The 20695-nt window shown below is 42.1% G+C and overlaps 1 protein-coding gene across 2 annotated transcripts in view; it reads right to left on the minus strand.

The window, feature by feature from the left end:
- SNCA (synuclein alpha) overlaps positions 1 to 12807 on the minus strand; it is a 71210-nt gene extending 58403 nt beyond the window's left edge. Inside the window, exons 1-3 of one of the 2 annotated variants that reach the window (XM_068403573.1) lie at positions 12611 to 12807; positions 10698 to 10843; positions 3786 to 3827 (exon numbers count right to left, since the gene is read on the minus strand). In XM_068403573.1, the coding sequence (XP_068259674.1) occupies positions 3786 to 3827; positions 10698 to 10818 (163 nt within the window). In that variant the 5' untranslated portion in view covers positions 10819 to 10843; positions 12611 to 12807. Of the gene's footprint in view, positions 1 to 3785; positions 3828 to 10697; positions 10844 to 11427; positions 11501 to 12610 lie in introns of those variants that run through there. The other variant, XM_068403574.1, reaches the window with a different exon arrangement.
- Positions 12808 to 20695: the final 7888 nt, after the last annotated feature.

Raw genomic sequence — 20695 nt, forward strand, 5'->3', positions numbered from 1 at the left:
TGGAAAGCAACTGATTGAAAAGCATATTTAGTTGTTCAGCACTTTGAGGTGTGTCAGCTCCCAGTCCCTTCACCAGCAAAGGGTTTTAAACCACCAACTATTCAAAAATAGCAAAACTAGCAAGACCTTGGAACCCAGACAGTAAGAAAGGACTGACTGCACAACTGTGAACACAGACTCATTTTGTTCTGTGATTGTAGTTTGCATTTCACTGTCTCCAATCTCTTGGATCATTTTTATTCACATAACAAAATGTGTTTCACATGACATTAACACCCTGGTGCATCATAAGATCACCAGAACTGGTGAACTCCTAGTCCTATGTAAAGACCTACTTGTCTCTTTTCAAGTGCCTAAAAGGCAGTTTTGTCACATCAGCTTTAATAGTATTGATTTAAATGGATTCAATTTCTAAGACAACTTCACTAGCATTTCTCAGTGTCTTCATATCTTGTAGCATCACTACAGTGAACCCAAATCTGGTTTTATGTACCTCCTCTGATTGCCAGAACAACTCTTCACAAACTTGCATATTTTTTTTAAAGTATGTGCCCAAGCAATTCCTCTGTTCTTACACTACCAAGCCCATACCGTTTCATTTTAGAAACTGCGCCCTCTGGATTTTGCATTAGGTCTCCTCTTCTCACTTCCACATTTCAACCTGCACGCTCTCTATTAATTTTCCATTTTCATTCAACAGCCAAACTCCTTTCAAACAGTTTAATAGGCCAGAAGGAATCAAACTGTGCCACGGAACCCATTATTCCCAAGCTTTGGGTGTTTCACTTTGTGTCACCCATTTCCTAAAGCGGGCGAGGAGCGACCACTGTTTTGCCTAAAATTCACAGTAACTTTTCTGAATTTTCTATTCATAGGTGCAGCACGTAACAGACGTGTTTTCCTTATGTTTGGCTTTATAGTCTGTTTCATATCTTCGAGAACAAGATCTAACATCTTTTCAAATCTGTCCAAAATTCTATTCATCTACTTAAAATTTCCTGTCCACTACACATATTGCAATCAGATAAAGATGGATACTCGCAGCATTTGGTATCTGTTGTTTCTCTCAGGAGGACAGAAAGAAGTTCCCTACTAAGTTAGCATACTATAGAGTCCCAGTGCTTCAGCAAGTTTCATACATCTGCAAACGTTCTTGACTTTATTCTACCACAGTCCAGCTTGGTGAACATCACCTCTATTAACCTGCTTGCTAGTGCTGTCAGTTGCTCTTCCCACATCTGTGATGATATTAGATATATGTGCCTCAAATCTCATTCACTGAAATACTCTACTGGTTATAGTAACGATCCCTCTGAATATTTCTCTTAATTGAGGTCTAACAAGCTGAGATTTCAAACCTCATAACAACAGCATGCATGTTCAGCCTGAGGCTAAATTCTGAAGGACTATCACAGATGTTCTGTTCAGTTTTGTTACTAAAAATACTCTTGATTGACTTCTCAATCATTTATTTGGGTTGTGATATTAAGTACTGTCAAGTTAAGTTTACCTACAGTTCTTTATCCTTTGCATTGGCTTATGTGAGCACAGCTGAATGATACACTGGCCGTACACAGAACAAAAAGACAGAAGAAATCCTTTTCTACTCCCTTACTTATTTGATTTCTATTTTCTTAGGGGAAAAACACCTTAGATTTCTTGACCATGCATTTTCTTCACACCTTCAGAAGTCCCATATTCTACAGCAGAAAATTACACGTTCTATTCAATGCACTACGGTCAGTCAAGGCTTTCCTGCACTCTGAAGAGATCAAGGACTTCCATTCATTTTGCCACTTACTACAAATTATTGGTTACTGGTTTCGATTCATACCTAAAATGCTCCCTGCAAATCAATTTAAAATGCAAATTTACTCTTTTTCAGTGTAGAAATGCTAATGTGAATATACATGCCTGGCATTAACTTCAACGTTTGAAAGTGCTGTTGCTACTGAGAGATTAGGCAGTTCTAAAAAACATTTCAAAACCCCCATAACTGTGAAAAATTAAAATCAGTTTATTGAAACTCTGAAATTTGTTTCTTTCCTGTAAGCCATTTCCCTTCTATCTTCCCACCCAACCAGCTCCAGTGGGAAACACTGATGAGTCACAAGAATCTTCTAGGAATGAAGGGGGTGATGGGGCATGTCTACACTGCAGTTGCAGCATGACTGTGGGTGCAGAAAGCACAACTTATCTGAAACTGCACTATTTGTGTGTTGTTGGAACCAGACCTCAGGCTGGGATGAAGAACCACTAAGAGCACAGGTGATGCTCAGGTATTAAGTTCACATGGAATTCTCTGCGGCCACAGATGTACCAGTTTAAAGCCCTCTCAATCAGTCCTGCCAGCTTACAAGCAAAGACACATTTTCCTCATCAGGACAGGTGGATCCCATCAGGCCCTAGCATACCTTGTGTTTCAAAGACTCTTCCATGATTATAAAAAACAAAATTCTGACAGAGGCACCAGTCCTCGAGCCAGGTATTGGTGTCTTGGGCATGCTTGTCTCTCCCCATTACTGGAAGGATTGAGGAAAACACTACGTGTGCTCCTGAACCTTTTAGCAGTCTTCCCAGGGCCCTGAAATCTCTTTTGATTGACCTTACACTTCTGGTTGCAAGATCATTAGTACCCACATGAAAGATTAGGAGTGGGTAAATCACACATGTGGGGATCACCACCCTCAGTGAAGCTGCAGTCTCTCCCTGCCCACGTGGGTCCTATGTGCGGCCCCCACTGCTGCCCGTCACCCTGCCAGCCTCATGCAATCGTTATACTATGCCATCGTTACACAGCAGCCAGCCTAACGGTAGCTTGGGTGTAATCGCACAGGCTGCAGCCAACAGCAGCCATTGTACAGCAGGGCTGAGTTAGCAACTGCAGAGGTGCAACTCCCATTTTGCGTCCCATCTTCACTGTGTAGAGTCTAAAAGACTCAAGTATGGACACGCTGCTGACCTCATCTGCCTTAACTGCAAACACTCCCTGTGGTTTTTCCTTTCTACCTAGCTCTTACAGTCCCTGCTGTATGAAGGAGGCTCCTTCTACATTATTTTCCTCCCGTCATTTGTGGCAGTAATTCCTGCCTCATCCACTAGCATCAGTCCTGTCCAACTATAAGCTCCTAAATCAGCTCCTAAATCAGATTAAAGTCCTCCTGACATACACCCAAGTGCCTCCTCACTTTGCCTTCCACAGTCAGCCTCCAGTGGCATTCTTTTCCACTCCCACCTCCAGATGCCACTGTTATGCCTCCTTAGATCACCAGGAGACAAACCTGGACATGCCAGCCAGGCTTTCAGTTTCTACAGGCAGAAGTTCTTCACAGGAAAAAAAAAAATACAATTAAGACAGACTTCACTTTTTTATGCCAACTAGCTTATAACTTCCCAGCACAGAGTACTTCACCTTTGGCAATAAACAAACAACAGAAAGACTCTCGATTTATCTATTTCTACAAAAGCAAGTTACTTCCTTCTGTTTAGGAATCTGGTTTCATTAGTCTCCTGGCTCATACTAATACAGCTTGACTCAGATTCAGAACATCCCTCAAAAAACCCTTCTCACATAGAAACAACTATATTAAAGTTACATACTTGACTGTAAAACAGCATATGCATTTTGACAAAATGAATGTTGCTTTCTGCCTTTCAATTTTTCTATGTTTTTCTATCATTCATAAATTGGAGTGCTCTCAAAAAATACACAGAATTTTTAACAGCTAAATGGTTGGTTCATCAAACATAGGGAAGCAGTTGAAATTAAGATATAATTGTCTTACCTGTTGTGACACCATGAACAACTCCTTCCTTGGTCCTGGAACCTAAACAAAGAACAATATTAGGTTGAAATTACATGTTCTTAATTACTGGCAAAGACTAGATGGATAATAAAGAAGGATGAATATATAGACTACATACAGTTGCATACAGTACTTCCTAAGAGTATTAAAATTAATTCAAGAGAAATTCAACCTAAGGGCAAAAACATCAATAAAAAGCAACTGCATGAATGTATATTGACGGTGGAAAGGTGAATAATCCTGGAAACACTTCTGCCGTTTATTTCTTGTACATACTGACTTCCTTGCCATTTTCTTAACAGCCATGTTAATTAATCCTCCCATTTTCCAAACTCACACGGATGACTGCACGGAAACCATGTTACTGTTAATGTCCTAATGAGACTCATGCATGTGTTTGCAGAAGATCAGAGACAAAGTTTCCAGAAGATCCTTACAATTTCATCTTACAGCTCTTCTCCAGATCTGTCTGCAGGGGTCAATAACCATTACTGAACTACAGAAAGGCCGAGAGGTTAAAATCATGGGGACCTGGAAGTGCTAGCCAGTTTAGCCAAAAATTAATGTGAAAGGGAAACATTAAACAGTAGATAGGATTCAAACATGAAAGTGCCACGGGGTCAAACCAAAGGTCTGCCACATCCAGGGTCCTCCTTGTCACAGGCACGTGTGACAACTCACATAAAGATTCTGCAGACAGAAAACTAGTACTAGACTGAGACGTAACACAAGACCTGTGTAAGCAATGTAACTCTGCCATCCTGACAACCAAACTGATTTCTGGAACATGTATGTAAAACTATCATTACTTTTTACCATGCTGCACAAAAGGGAACAATCTCTCCTGTCTTAAATGCGAAGAGAAACAAATTAGCACATATTGCTTTTGAAAATGTAACTCAATGTCTTTTTCCCTAACAGAGCTCTATTTGTCCTTGTCAGGTTTCATAATTTGGCTACATTTCAGGGATTAGTACTCATCTGCAGATTATGATGCTTAACAATGTGCAATTGAGCATTAGAGAGAGAGAGTTTATGGCTCCTAGTTTATCATCTTACCCTAGTATGCCTGAGATAGGATGACTTCTTTTTATTACCAAAACAGAAATTGCCTTATTTGTAATGCAATTTTTTGTCTATTTGAGACATTATAATTTACACTTCTGACTTTACACTTCAAACATCTATATAGTTTTAGCTTAACACTATGTATAAAATCATATACAAGAAGAAATATATTAGAAGAAAATGTATAAGCAGAAATATACTAGAAGAAAGCAACTTTGTCCACAATTCTTTACAATAATACAGTTAAACACCGAAATAAAATATAAGTTCATTCATGAATATGTCTTACTTGCTGCTAAGTTCATTCATGAATATGTCTTACTTGCTGCTAACGCCAATTTATGGAACTTAAGCCATGTATTTATGGCACTATCAGACTGATCACAGCATTGATAAGGGTCTGTTATTGATGAGCTAGAGCAGAATAATAATCCATGATAAATAAGAGGAAAAAAAATGCTGCATCAAGTAAAATAATATGTTCCTTCAACTAGCTAATGATGAGGTTAAACAGCTGAGAAATCTTTTCCTCCCTCTATTCTGATTTTCTCTTTTAAAAAAGCTTGTTTTCTCTCAAGGAAAATATTTACCATTGAAAGAATCATCCATTTTATTAAATCCAAGGTGTTAATGTCTAAGGACTTGTTTTAGGACTTTGGTTCTCAATCTTGTGGCACCACGAGACCTAGGGAAGCAAAGCACTTTGAATGCATGCTGGCATCTAAGCAGATGATGGTTCTACCGACTTCTAGAAAAGAGACTAAACACCATTTCAGGCTTACAGTGTGTCTACCAGAATACTTAACATGAAGCATATGCTTTTAAGCTCATTGTTAGACCTGGCCAATATCTCATTCGTCTTGTTGAAGTTATTATCTGCAATCCAAGCCACTAACACATGGAAACCTGTGAATAGCAAGTACTCAGTTCCCTAGGGCTGGTAAAAGATGGACGGTATGACAAAAATCCCTGAGGACCTCTGCAATACACGTTATCTCCAGAGGGTCATATGCAAGTTGATTCTTACTTCACTTACCTTGATGTAACACTGCTATAACCACAACTAATATAGAAATGCTAGTCTCTTTCTGTAAGTGGAAGACAGACTTTTCTTTAGCAAAAGCTCAGCTTGCAGACCCATACAGAACAGAGATGTATATAGCCAAATCCATTAACTGGCAAACAACCAGCTACACAGTGGTCCAGACCTTACAACATATGTTAGAGCTCAATACTATTTGCCTCAGTACTGCACACTTGCATGGAAGTAGCTGTTTCTGCAGTCACAGCTATAACAGGATCTAGAATTACATTAGGATCTGCCAGAACAGGCCTATAAATACAAGTTGAATTCTGTAGGACAACTTCTGGATGGTGTGTCCATTTAGCCTGCACCCAGGGCTAAACAATAACCAGTTGTTCTATCACCCAATGTCCCCTCCCCAGCCGAGAAAGGGAATTGGGAAGAGGAGGGAGACTCGTGGGTTGAAATTTAAACAGATATAATAAAATAAAAAAAACAATATCAATACTAATACAAAAGACACAAAATTATACTTCTCATAGAGTGGTGGCAAGTCCCTCCAGAGATAGTAACCAGTGAGAAGAGAAGAGATGAGATGAGAAGAAGAAAGAGTGAGATGGAGAGGAGAGCAGACCAAAGAGTCCCTCTGTCCCCAGCAGCTTTCCCATTTATAGTGAACATGACATTAATGTTACAGAATACACCTGTGGGTCAGCTGCCCTGGCTTTCACTGCTGATGGTCTTGATCACCACACCACAGCTGGCCACAAACTGAGACAAAATGTAACAGAAAATTGATCCTATAAATTTTATCCCCACAAAACCAGGACAGCTGGCAATGAAAGAAAGCTGGTCATACACATTGTTTCTGAGAGCAACTAGCTGTCTTTCATTCTGGCATTCTCAAAACATCAATAATCTTGCTCATTACACCCTGCATAACAGGGGCAACGAAGGAATCAGAGTAGGGGCAATATAAAGACCAAGGAACCTGACACTGACCTACACTACAGAGGTGATACAGGAGCAATAGTAGTTCATGGTAATGCTACTTTCCCTTGCTATAATACACACTTGTGTGAGGGGAAGGAGAAGCCAAAACCAGAATTTTTGCCTTTGTGTAATTATAAAAAAATACAAAAGACTCTCTTCATTTCAATATTTATTACCATCACTATTCCAAAATGAAAGTTTGGCAATACACTCATTTCTGGGCTTTTTGAGAGATGAACAGACTATTCCAAGCAATCCTTCCTTGAGATTCAGGCCACTTAGTAAGAGATGGTTAAAGATAGGGAGACATAAGCCCAAATTAGGGAAAGGAGAAATCATTGTCTAAGGAAAACACTCGCTCCCAAGTGCTGAAGCCCATTATTCTACCAGATGGACTTCGAGTCCCTTGACTAGTCTGCTGGCTTTTCTATTACCAAAGCAAAATAAGAAACCTTATGCAAAGAGAGTGCAGCAGAGGAATTTGGATGGTCTTGCCAAATAGGTCATGACTGAACTGTTCTACTCTAAGGCCATGTGCCAGCTAAGCACAGGGAGCAGTAAACAACTCATCCGCTAGCCACCTTGCTCCTGATAAACTATTCCTTTGTTCTGCTAGGGTATAACACATCAAAAATGATCAGACTGGAAACTTCCATTCCTGAGCACTGAACGTGGACTCAAGAGTCAACTGAGCAAAAACTTCAGCTCCCAGGTAGCACACACGGAGCCCAGAGGAGCTCTTGAGCAGTACATCACTGAGAGCATGAAAGAGCTTCTTACTCTCAGCTCCTGGTTTCAAAGCGAGTTGGGTAAGTATTGCCACTCATTTCCTCATTGCTTCACACCAACAGCTCTTGAAGGATACATGGAGACCCAGTTTTAAATTTATGGCATACACAATGCAGCACAGGATTGCTGAGCCTCAGTCCTCCTTTCTAATCAATGATCAGGCCATTCTTTGGCATAGGCAAAGGTCCTGATGCTGTGCTTGTGTAAGTCAAGACAGAGCCACCGATTTCAGCTGGCCAATGCTGAAGTACATCAGTAGAGGAATTTAGGGAAAAAAAATACCTGAAAGCATAAACACACTATAGACTGTATTGAACAGTATGTTGCGAATTAAAAAGCAGGACAAAGACAGTGGACTGAGGGAAGAAAGAACAGTCTTCAGCATGGAGAGGGAAAAAAAAAACCAGTTAATCCTCCAATATGGCACTCTCCCTCAGAGCTCTAAGTTTTTCCCTGCGCCAAAGGGAAATTTTCTTGTGCCAAAAAAGAAAAAAGAAGAAATAAGTTACAACGACCACATTTCATCCCAAGCAGCAGCTTTTTTTAACAGAACTCTTAGCAGGCAGAACTATGTTACAGTCTTTCACATAACAGCCAAGAGCCGCCTGGACAGAAAAGTCCCAATGTTTTCCACATTTACTTAAATTCCACTGATTTCAGTGGGAGACCGTATCACCCAGGGAATCTGGACCAAAGACTTTGCATCTTATTAATTCTCCAGCAGCAATGGAAGGCTGAATGTTATGGAGCTGACTGTCGAAACTCAAAACGATTTATAGGTCCCTCTCAGACCAGTGTTGTTAGGTTCTTTTTTGCAAGATGTCAGGCAGCTTTCTCAGCATAATCTGGCTGTGAAACTTGTATCTGAAAACCCAACTATAGAGATAGGGAGAGAGAAACCTTCAGGAGCTCTAATGCAGTGTGCTGCTCCTCTCCTCTGCTCATAAAGGGGTCTCACCACCTTTTGCATTGCAACCATTACCAGCCTAGAGAACCGAGAGATTATCACACCAGCCTTTGCTAACGCTGCTCAGGAGGAGAGCCGCCCCTGCTGCGTGCTGGGGAAGCAGACAGAGAAATACCTAGCTCCTCACTGCTCCCTTACCCTGCTTGATCCTGCTGAAACTTCAGCTGGGGGAACTGCAGCTCCCTACAAGCAGGTGCGGGCAGGCACACACCCAGGCACAGGGGCTGCCAGGGATCCCAGAGACAGCTTCCAACCAAGGGCTTTTTTGCCTGCACGACTGAAACTGTGCATATAACTCTTCCCCCCTGAAAAGCAGGCATCTGCTGTGGGAAGGATCCTTCACCATTACTACAGTCATATGCACAGATCCCTGTTACAGCTCAGGGCTCTACTATCCTCAGTATTTATTCTTGAAATTAATAACAAGCCTGCCCTCCAAAGTTCAACCTCAGCAAAAGCGTCTCTGAAGACAATAAGAAATCTGTTGCCTTTGGGAGCAGAACTAGGTTCAAATATTATTACGGTTTAGGAGAACAGGTCAGACACAAAGACTAATTCAGCACACAATGCAGGTTTCTAACACAAAGAAATCAATGACCCCAGAAGCATGATCAGGAACTACAAGAAAAAAAAATAAAGAAAAGAAAGCCTTGCCACTGAAAAATAACTCCAATATCAAGCACAACATGCAGTGAAAGAACATCTATTTTGATATCTTGAAAATGAGCAGACGCTCATTTTAAAATAGACTCATCTCACAATTAGTTTTCAAAATGACTGCCATCTCTGTTGGCAAGAGCACCAAGCTTTGCTATGGCTCAGCAGGAGAAAAGTGTGTTCCCAATGAGTAGTCCAAACTATCTGGAGCAGAAATAATTTGTTACAGACTGGCACTAGCCAGCAAGGGCAGAGGGAATCCTGAAAAGACATCAGAATTGCAGAGACCTCAGTGCCCCCATTTGAAAGAAATGCCTCTAGATTTCAGCTCTGTTTAACTTCTCTCTGATATCTGTGCTCATCTCCCTAGGTACATTGTAGGTCCATTACAGAACTGACCTGCTACAATATCAGAAAAAAAGAAAGGACCTACAGAAAAGAGTATCTTTTCCCCTCCATTCTTTTAGAGACCAACTTTATTTGATGAATAGGATAAACAAATCCATAATTATTTTTAAATGACCACTTATGCATAGTCTTGGCACATTCTTTTCCTGTGAATTTTTCATGGCAGCATTTACAAGGTAGTCCTCTGAAGCCCGATACTTGCTAAGTGAAGATGACGATCATGCAATCAAAGTACCGATCCGGGATTTGAAAAGAATTCTATCCCTAGCTCTGTGCAAGATTCTTGTGTGGCCTAGATAAGTCGCTTAACAACTGCTTTGCTACCTTTGGGTCTATCTATCTGCCCTACGTCATTAACTCTAGTGGCTCTTCCTTGAGAAGTCATGGAAAATATCTGCTATGGATATGCAATAGTAAGAACAGAACACAAAGTTAACTTCAAAAGATGAGGAGATGACACTTTGTCATACAAAATGTTACTGTCGACATGCCAAGCAGTCAGCATGGCTTATGCTCAGTTCCTGAACTAACCTCTCAAGTTTCTTCTCTTAAAATCCCACTTAAAATCCATGTGTTCTACAGGATGCTGTGAAGCTACCTTCCATTTCAGCTTTTACATCTTTTTTAAAATTTATTTTTACTGTACCAACTACCCCTTCAGCCTTAACCTAGCAAACTTCTTGAACAGAGTGCCAGCTAGGGACCTGTACTGTAAGGCACCTCCTACAACACAATCTCGTTCTGTATGGCCTTACAGTTGTGGCTCCACAGACCAGTAATGCATGGCAAGCACAACACAGTGACATAAGAACCAACATTTAGCTTCAAAGAACTGGAGCTCAGGAGGGCACAACTATCCTCTTCTTTTGCAATGGTCTCCTATGAGCAATTACATTTTTTTTTGCAGAAGAATAGGTCTGATGAGGATCCAGCTGTGAACACCAGGGTACACCGACAAGCAGCATGATCTCTGCTGTCCACCTACCCACATAAAGGACGCCTTCTTTCGTCTTTCCTGCCGCCTCTGCCACACCCTGCTTGGTTTTTTCTGCTGCTGCTACGACTCCCTCTTTTGCCTTGGAAAGTCCTTTCATGAACACATCCATGGTTGAAGAATTTCTTCACACAGCTCTAGAGAAAAAAAACAGACAGTACACTTTTGGTAAGATTTTTTCAGCTTTTTATCCCAGAAAGGGAAGAAAATTTTATTCAAACTAAATGAGATCACAATTACCTAAAAAATATATTATTTATACCTCCATATTACGTAGCTTTCATCCTCATCTCTATTAGCAATACACAAACACCTCTCTGTACATGAGGTTGCACTCAGTATTTCAGATAGAAAGAACAGTTAAATAACTCGAAAGAAAAGGCATTCGATTACATGAATCACCTTTACATTTTCTCACATGCTGGCATACATAGTAAGTTGAACAGAGCAGTTCCCTCAATTCAGGCAAAGCTTGGGGATCCTGTTTCCACGTGGTGCTACAGAGAGGTTGCTGATAACACGGTTCTAGTTGGAAGATGGATTCACTGATATGACAAGTCCCTTCCTGCCTACCGAGGCATCATCTTCTCCAAAGGACAGTTCTGTTCGTGTGCTGATTGCAGGATTTAGCCCTGTGATTTGATGATACTCTACCTCTCACCCAGAGGAAAAAGCCAACTTAAGGAAACACTAACAACTTTAAAAAAAACCCAAAACACACCTTCTAAATGACAAATGTTCACTTGTTCTTGTTACAAGAAGCTGCCATTACAACCCAGAAGGACTGGAGCAAGTAGGAAATGCTGCTTTTCCTGTAGTCCAGCATTTTGTACACAGTCCACGTCACTCTTCTGGAAATTGAGTTACCCTGAATGGGTTCTTTGCATGTATCAGGACTGAGAAGAGATTTTACTAAAAAGCAAAAGCAAGAATGCAGGATTTTAAAAGCACTGCACTAAAGCTACCAAGCTATGCAACCCAGTGCTACACTGAAACTACTAAAATAGTAATTAAAACCAAGAAGTCAGGGTCCCTTCAACGAATCCATTAGCGATAATCCTTTCTCTTCCTCCACCCACAGAGAAAGAAGTGCTGCCCGTTATTTTTCTTTTCTCTGCCAGAGGCTGAGTAGGAGGAACGGATGTCTAGTAAGGCATCTGGGCTGCTGCAGCTTTCTAACTGGTGATGAGCGTGTGAAGAAAGGCAGTACTTGTGCTCCAGCCAAACTGCCTACGGTACCTGTCACCCTGGCGCTGGGGGCGGGGGGTGCCTTATGCACACAGAGACGGGGGAGGCAGGCCCCAGCCCGCGGGACCCTCCGGCTCCTCCGCCACGGGTGTCCCCAGGCCCGTCCCCATCCCTGGGCGGGGGGGCAGCGCTGCGACCAGGTGCGGGGGCAACTGGGGACCGCGGGCGGGAGGCGCGGGTCTATGTCAAATAATACACCGGCACCTGCAGAGGGAGGGAGAGGTCATCGGTGACCATATAGATACACATGTATAGAGAGGCACCTACCGAGGAGGGCAGGGCCACGCGACCGTATGGGCACCCACAGGCTCCAGCCGACACGCCGTCGGCACAAGGCGGCCACAGAGCCCGGCTTCTCCTCCCTCCCCCGTGCCCACAAGAGGACGTTCAACAGGAAATATATATATATATAATATTTTAGGTATTTTTTTAATATATATATCATTATACGTGTACATATATATACACGCACCCCTACGGCTACACAGCCACAGACAGCCCAGCCCTCGGCAGCACCGACGCGGAGCGGAGCCGTTCACCCCCGCCGCGCCGCTCCCTCCCCGAGCCCGGAGCGCCCCGGGGGGCCCCCGCCCCGCAGCGGAGCGGCCCCCGCGCCCCCGGCCGCTACCGGAGACGGCGCCTGCCCTGCCACTTACCGCCGGGCTCGTCCGCCACCGGCGACCGACCCGTTCCGAGCAGGCGTGGGGCGGTGGGGAGGGCGACAGGGGGAGACGGAGGGCGACGCGCGTAGGGGCCCGAGGGGAGCTGCCCCTTCTCAGCACATCCCCGAGGCGGGGGGCAGCGGGCCGGGTCTGCGGGCACCACCCCCGACGGCAGCCCCGCAGGCGGCGAGTGTGAGGGAGAGGCAAGGGCAAGGGGTGGAGAGAGGATGCGTCGCGGCAGGGGGGAGGAAAGGGGGCGGGAGGGAGGAGCGGACGGAGACAGGGAGGCTCCCGCCGCGCTCCTCCGCCTTCTCCGGGCCCACCCTCTGCTGGGGTTGCGCGGAGGGGCTGCGCCCCCCGCCCGGCCTCCTGCTCCCAGCCCCTCGCGTCCTCCGTGGGAGGCGTAAGAAACTGGGAGCGCTTGTGCCATGGACGCAGACCAAGCGAGGAACAAGAGTAAGAGGGAGACCAGGCGACTTGGTCCCCCTGTATCTCCGCACATCCACCACTCACTCAAAAGGCTGGAGCACCCCATCTTAGAAGAACTGTAATGAAGCTGTTGATGGTGACTGCAGTACACAGGTGTTTCACTCCAACTTTCACTTCACCAAAGCCTTAGAAAATCTCCCCAAGCATCTAATTGCTTTTTCTTCTACTTCCAAATCTTCAGCCCTAAGTGACTGGAGTTCAATGTGACCGTTTTCACAAGAGTTATGATCCCAGCTCGTTTTTAAGTATGGGAGGTGATGCTCTTGCAGCTGTAATTTGAGTCTTAACCCTATTGCACACACACACAAAATTTCATCTCAAATCAGGAACACTGTGAGAAGCCCCGCCTCACTCCTGCCAGGTTTGCCCTACCCCTACACCTCTGCTAGCATCCTCCACTGTACACTCCATGGCCACTGCTACTCAAGTCTGATGCATAGAAGTCCCTTTTTCCCCAGAAAGGGAAAGCTATCAAACTTCTCTATTTTGGTAGCAGAATTTAGGCATGAAAAGCCAAGACCAGTAGGAGACAAGGCATTAGAACAGATGGACCTTCAGCTTCAGTACATCAGTTCAAGTGCAAAAAAATCCTGCAAGACCTATAGAAACAATTTGTTTTCTTATCGCACTCCAAAAGGAGAAACAGAACACGGTATAGATGAGATACAAGGTTATGAGCTGCAAGGAGCATCTTTCATCCATCACCCCGTGCAGACAGCTGATGCATCCGTGGTTTTGTTTTCATTCTGAACACGTAGTGCAAAGTCTTCCTTTTGTCAGGTTTCTTCATAAGCCTTAATGTTTCTATACGGTTTGGTAAACTTTCTTTTGGTTCATTCCACTACTGGTTTTAATCAACCAAGCATTCAGCAATATATTTTATTTCTTTGTGTAGCAAGGTGTGGACTAAGAATACAAATCATTTCCTCGTAATTCTGCCCTCAAGAAAAGCCTTATCAAAAAAAAAAGGAGCCCCGGAATTAAATTAATTAAGATGCCTCATCTCATTCATCCCGCGCAGCACATTCACACTTAGTGGTGCAAGAACTAGGTGTGGTATTTCTATTTCCTCCCAAGTTGGGGGAGAGGAAAATGGGTAGAGTTTCAGACAGTAAATTGAAGTGAATCAGAATCATACTCTTTCCACATGTTGTTAACTGGCCCAGCAATTTATATATATTGGTATATAAATTGGCTTATTGAAAGCCACTCCCTCAGGCATTCTCTGCTACCCAGGCCAGAAAACTTAGGCCTGAAATTCGAATTAAAGTGAATATTGCACTCCTTATGTAAGTATTATCTTCCGGATTTAAAGCAGCCTTTTGTTTCTCTAGCATGCAAGTGACTGAGCATGAAATGTTGCTTTTTATTATGCTGATATAAATCTGGATAGACTTATTTAATTATGTTAGCAATAACAGAGAACCTAGTATGATAAATATTCTTGTATATTTATGGCTCTATTTCTGAAAACTACAAAGAAGAGCTCAGATGTTTGCAACTCCCAGCTTTTGCAAGGGTTCTTTTTTAGCCTTGTGTTTATCAAAGGCAGACATTATGTTCTGCTGTTAAACAAAGTAACAGCTTGTCAGTTAATAAAATCACCCGGCTAGAAATAGAGAGGTGAAGGCAAGAGGGATCAGTTACCACAGCAGAAATAAAGCTTAAAATTTCAGCTGTAGTATTCAAAATAGGCAGCTGTTAAATTCTAAATCAGAGGGTAAGAGGCACAGAAGGAAAAAAAAACCAGTGTGTGAACACAAGAAATTCTTTATTCTGAAAATGGATGGGACTTAAGTGGAAAACAGAATTAAATATGGTCGGGAATTAGCATTGCATCTCCAAGGTAATTCCTATTTAAACCACATTGTCTACAACAGCTAGGCGGTTTTTTTCTTTTTAGGTTGTCTCCTCTGTACTATTAGTATCACAGTAAGTTCTCCCCTGAAGCCTTTCCTGTCTGAAGAAAGGATAGTAACAAGCAGATTGCCCACTGATCACATTTCAAACAAATCTTTATTTAATGACACTGCTTATTTTGCATGAACATCTGGGGCAAAAATCAATTAAGTATTAATAAAACCTCCTTCAATCCATCTTGTGTTGCAGGCTAACATTGGTTTAGTTGCTAGTGATCAAGTAAATCTACTTTATCACTATGAAAAGAATAATTATTGACAATTGAACAATGTTGCAGAGTAAAACTGATCAGAATTTACTGTCTTCAGGTTAAAAAATTAAAATGTAAAACCCTTCATGTGGAAACACTGGGAAGGTGTTCCCCTTGAACACTACATGCTAGATTGAAAGCTTTCCCCTGTTTATTCGATGAGTGGCTCACACGGGCTCTCTGGGTTACCACAGAACTGATGACAGGTGATGTTACTCAGAAGAAAGGTATGTTTGAAAACCTGAAAAGCTGCGGTATGAAAGGAAGCTCTCTTAGGGCAGGCTATGCACAGGTAACATTGATTATTCCAGTGCAGGGTCTTTCTACTGATTGCAGATAATCTGAAAATGGTCTTAATTGGATAAATCCATTACCTGTGTGAAACAGTGCAGTTTTAAAGCAAATATATTTCAGTCTTTGGATTTCTTACAGAACAGTTTACTATATGCATTGCTTTAGAGGCAACTGGGAGTTCAGACCCTTTTCATAGACTCTTGCATCACGACGTTTTCATTTCTATTCCCACTCAGCCATTGCTGTAGTCACTGACCATGCTGTAACTACCTGTGTGTGTGAAAAACTTCTGAGAACTCAAAAAACATGCTCAATTTCAAAAAAAGTTGAGTATGACCTTTCATTTGCTTACAGGTAAGCCAGGGGTTTAGCACATCATTATCTTAACACTTAAGATGCTCTTAAGTGTTGTAGTGTAACACTCCAGAACATGGATGTGCCTCACTTGCATGCTATTTCCAGTGATGTGTGCTCAGCTGAAAATTAAGCACATGTATTAAAGCCTTCGTACAATCAAGTTGCAAGTTATCATTTCAGAGTTAGTTTTCCAGTGGAAGCGTTTTGTTTATTAATTTAAAATTCATATCCGTTATTATGCAGCAGTTGCCATTTCCAATTCATTCCTATTGCAAAGATATTTTGCTCGTGAACTGTTTTGATAGGTACAACTGGGTGCTGACTATGGGCTATATGACTATGGGCTATATGACTATGGGCTATGCATGACTAGTGGGCATATCCACTGTCATGCCATGCAACCATTGACAAGAGACACAAATAGAGCTGAAGCAAGTTTGTTTGAAATCCAGATCGATATTCTCAATGTCTTTGTGCATAAAGCGTCCTTCATCTCAGATCAAAACCAGAGCACGGACAGAACAATTCATAGAGACAGACCTCCATGACCAGACCTAGCTCCAGACTTTATTCTTGTTGCTTCTCCTCTGATTTACCTGCTCTTCTCTGGCATCAAGTTCTTTCTCAGAAATCTCACTTTTCTGCAGTTCCAGACAGATCTGACTATGCGTTTGACACAGTCAGATCACACAACTGGTCTAGTCCTGCTCTCAGCTTAGGTGCACACAGCACAGCATGTACCATCTTATGTCTGCAAAATACAGGCCAAGCCATGTCCAGCTTCAGGCCAGAACATGTCCAGTGCAGGTGGATGCAAGAGAGATCTAACCAAGAAAAAGGTACATGGGTGGAGACCATAGAAGAAGGAGGGCTTCTTCCCAAGTCTTAGCATTTGAACAAATTAGGCTGGAACTGAAAGAGTATCTGAAAAAAACCCACATGTATACCTCAACTGAGGTTGCTAACCTCAAATTCTTTCTTGCAAACATGAACAATGTAAACATTCTCAAAAGAATTTTCTCAAAAGAAAAGTTCACCACATTTTAGCATGGGTAAAACGTAAGATTTCTCCCCAAAAGCTACTCAGGCATAGCTCAGCCATTTTAGGTGATTATGTATATGTGTATATGTATAGGTTTAGGTATATGTGAGAGAGAATATTTACAAAGTATATATATTAAAACTGTTCTAATTGAGACAGACATATACGACAAAATACCATGTTGGAGGTATGTACACACATACACACACATGTGTATGTATACATATATTTAAAGAAGGTTAATGTATGTCTCTGACCTGGTAAATATCAACCCAACTACACTAATCTTGACATAGCTCTAACCAACAGAAAGAAGGGTCTCATAGCTCTATACCACTTCTGTTACATGCAAAATCTGCCAGACCTTCACCCCCTTTACTTGCAGTCAAGTTACATATACATCACATCTTTCACAGGCAATGGTAACATTTCATAAATTTATTAATTTATCTGAGCTAGAAATTCAGTGCTGAAGGGCAAAGCAACTCTGTTGCGCCTGGGACCTTAAGTAAAGCCATACTCTGAAAAGCAACAGCTTAAGTGTCAGGGAGGCCATCTGGCAGCATGTTTCTACTCAGAGGCACCCAGTACATCAGATGATGCCAACCTAAGGGTGCTTGGCAGAATCTCTGTTGATTGTTCTTTGAGATGTTTCCCGTCACACAGCACCAATGGGTTGATTGTAACTGAAAAGAATCATCTTCCTCACATGTGATGCAACATGTTAGCAGTGTCTCATATAACTGAAAATGCCAATGCTAGAAAAGTAGGAATCGTCATGCAGGGTCAGGTCTGATGCCTGCCTTGTCCCAAATGCTGTTTGAGTGAGAGGCTGGCACCAGATGTCTCCAAGGTCAGCGATAAGACTTCATTCTCTAAAGTACCCTGCTGCAAATATAGGTATCTGAGCCAGTGCAGGCACAGCACATTAATTACCTGGATGGCAGCATTTCTCAAGAGATACACCAGGAAGGCAGCAGCTTTAATTAGATACTAAAGTTAGTCACCAGCAGACTGTTTAAACAAGTGCAAAACCCAGACAGGAGCCTACTTTATTCTATCAAACTGTCTTCTTTCTACAGTTTCTAAGGGAAAGTAAACATCACACAAAAGAAAAGTGGCAGTTTTCATTCAGATCGCACTTTTGCCATCAGAGGTATTAATAGTCCAGAGGCGATAAGCATACGAGCAATCCAAACACATGACTGCATCTTCACACAGAAATTTTTGTTTTTCATGTTGCTTGTGAACAAGTTTGCTTTATTGCTAGAAGTCAGTGATCTGATACATTTAATGAACAAAAGTTCTATGTATCTGATGTTCACCATTTGCTATACAAAAAGGAGATTCCCTTTTTGAACATTCAGCATGTGCAAAAAATACACATACAATATATGAACAATGATACACAGAATAAGTACATAAAGACTACACAGTTTGTTTTATTATGTTTTGCCATATTAACCCATAGGGAAAAACTAAAGTCTTCTCTGGAAAAGGCAACACATCATTCTTTTCTCATTTCTCTGCTTACAACACACAAGCTTCCCAGCCAAGTAGGTCCCTTAGATACTGTTTGCTGGTGCAGCTCCAATCACCAAAAACTCATGACGTGGTTATCAGTTGCCGGCGCTTTTTTTGTAACTGCAACTACAGGTCCAATTCAACTCCCGTTGATGCTGACATTAAACCAGAAATTGACTCAGGGGAACCAAGAATAACAAAGGAAATATCTGCATAAGAACATTATTATCTGTTCCAGTTTCTTTGGCTCCATTTTTTATTACATGGAATCATTTATTGGAATCCTACCTTAGTGCAATTTCCAACCCACAGACCTGTACCTTCTTGTCTATGTTTTTATTGCCACAAAACATTTAGGCACTTGTCTTGATTTAAAATTCTCAATTTTAAGGCAACACCTGGGCTATTAAGATTTATCTATGATGTGCAGCACTAAGCAGGGCACAGAGTGACTACAGGGAGCCATTTCAGATCTCTTCACAAGGGGATGTATAGTCAGACTTGGGCAATGTAGACAATCAATAGAAAAAGAAGATTATTTTTCCTCATATTCACACACAAAATAAATGTGCCTGTAAATTTAATTTAATTTAATATTCCAGTTACAGCCTAAAGCTCGGATCTTGGAAAAAACCTACCTTAGAAACATTTAATTTCTGTTAGGCTCTCCAGTTTGTTTCAATTCACAAGCAGTTTGAAGCATTCACATTTACAGTGATGCCCAGGAGACAGGAGAAAAAGACTCAAAAGATCACTTAAGCAAGGGACGAGTTAGTTAGGTAAGGGACAAAAGGAGGACAAAGCAGCAAATGTGGTGGCAGTAGTCACAATGGAAGACCACAGTCAAACTCAAGTCATTTGTGTAGGCATCTCAATGAGGGGTTTGTCCAGAAAGGAGTTACAAGTTGTCAGCGGGCTAAGTAGAGGTTTCTGGAGAACGACTTCTCATGCATGAAGATTGGTGGGGGCAAGGGCATGAAACGTTTTCAGACTATCATTAATGGTCAGATGGCACAGGCACCTGGCAGAAGGGAGGCAAGAACAGGCATGGTGGCAGCAGGAGGTGGTCAGTTAGGTAGGGACAGGCCACAGGGAGCCTTGAGGTGTGCTGTCCAGGGAAAAGAAGGGACAGTGAGGACACACAAAAAGAGTGGTGCCATGGTGGAAGCAATGTGCTATGAAAACTATTTCTCAAGTTTATTGAGGGGGTACTGGAAAAAGACTGCATTTGTCAAAGTCAGAGTAGAAGCTGTACTTGCCAAAGCCTACAAGCTCTTGGACAATCAGATCATTTTAAATGCCCCAAGCCAGCAAGGTCAGAGTTACAGCAATCACATCCTACCTCTACTAGGATAAAAGTTCGTAAGTCCCAGCTGTAGGAATGCTTGCTTCCCAGGCTGTTCATACCATCGGTGACTCTAAGGCGACTCACTGTCAAGGATGAGAGATATTCAAATTTTAAAGCTTGGGTGAGTGAAGTCAGTCACCCAAAGCAGCTAAACCAGTGGCCGGATTTTCAGCATCATTGCCTGTAACAGCCCCCAAAACCAGGGCTACTGATTTAGTTTATCTCAATAGGCTTTTTCGTTTAGACAGTTAAGGCTTTGCACCGTCCTGAAGGCACATTCGATACCCAATGTTGTGGCTCAGACCCCTTGGTAGTCACTCTTCTGCTGTGTGCTCCATGTAAGAAATCCAAATGATCTTGCCTGAAACAGCTGAATCTTCTTTTTTAAAACAAGCAGTCAGTTCCCTGTATCTTCAGGAAAAACATCCTAAAAGACTGGTCTGCTTTCATATTGGGCATCTGCATTTTTCCCTAGGCCAAAATACAGATTTCCTTTTGTGTTTTGAGACACAGATGCAGAACTTGTGCAGAATCAATGTCTCAGGATTTTATCCACTCCTCATGGTCCAAATCTACAGGAGATATTTAAAATCTTTTCAAATTTAAATGTTTTTCTAGTGAATGCATTTTTGCATTCATTTCTTATTAGCACTCATAACTGATGATGAAGTGCTTGATCTTTTACAGCCACGATCAGACAATATTCTTTGCTCAAAAAGGCCTATTATCTTGGTTTCACAACAAGATACAAACAGGGAAATAAAGCACAGATGAAGGATGTGAGAAGGACTAGTGAGAATGAAACAGGTGAACCATTCACAGTAACCCATAATCACAGATCACTGCCTGCCGAGG

This window comes from Nyctibius grandis, chromosome 6 (assembly GCF_013368605.1).
Source record: "Nyctibius grandis isolate bNycGra1 chromosome 6, bNycGra1.pri, whole genome shotgun sequence".
Classification (NCBI taxonomy): Eukaryota; Metazoa; Chordata; class Aves; order Nyctibiiformes; family Nyctibiidae; genus Nyctibius; species Nyctibius grandis.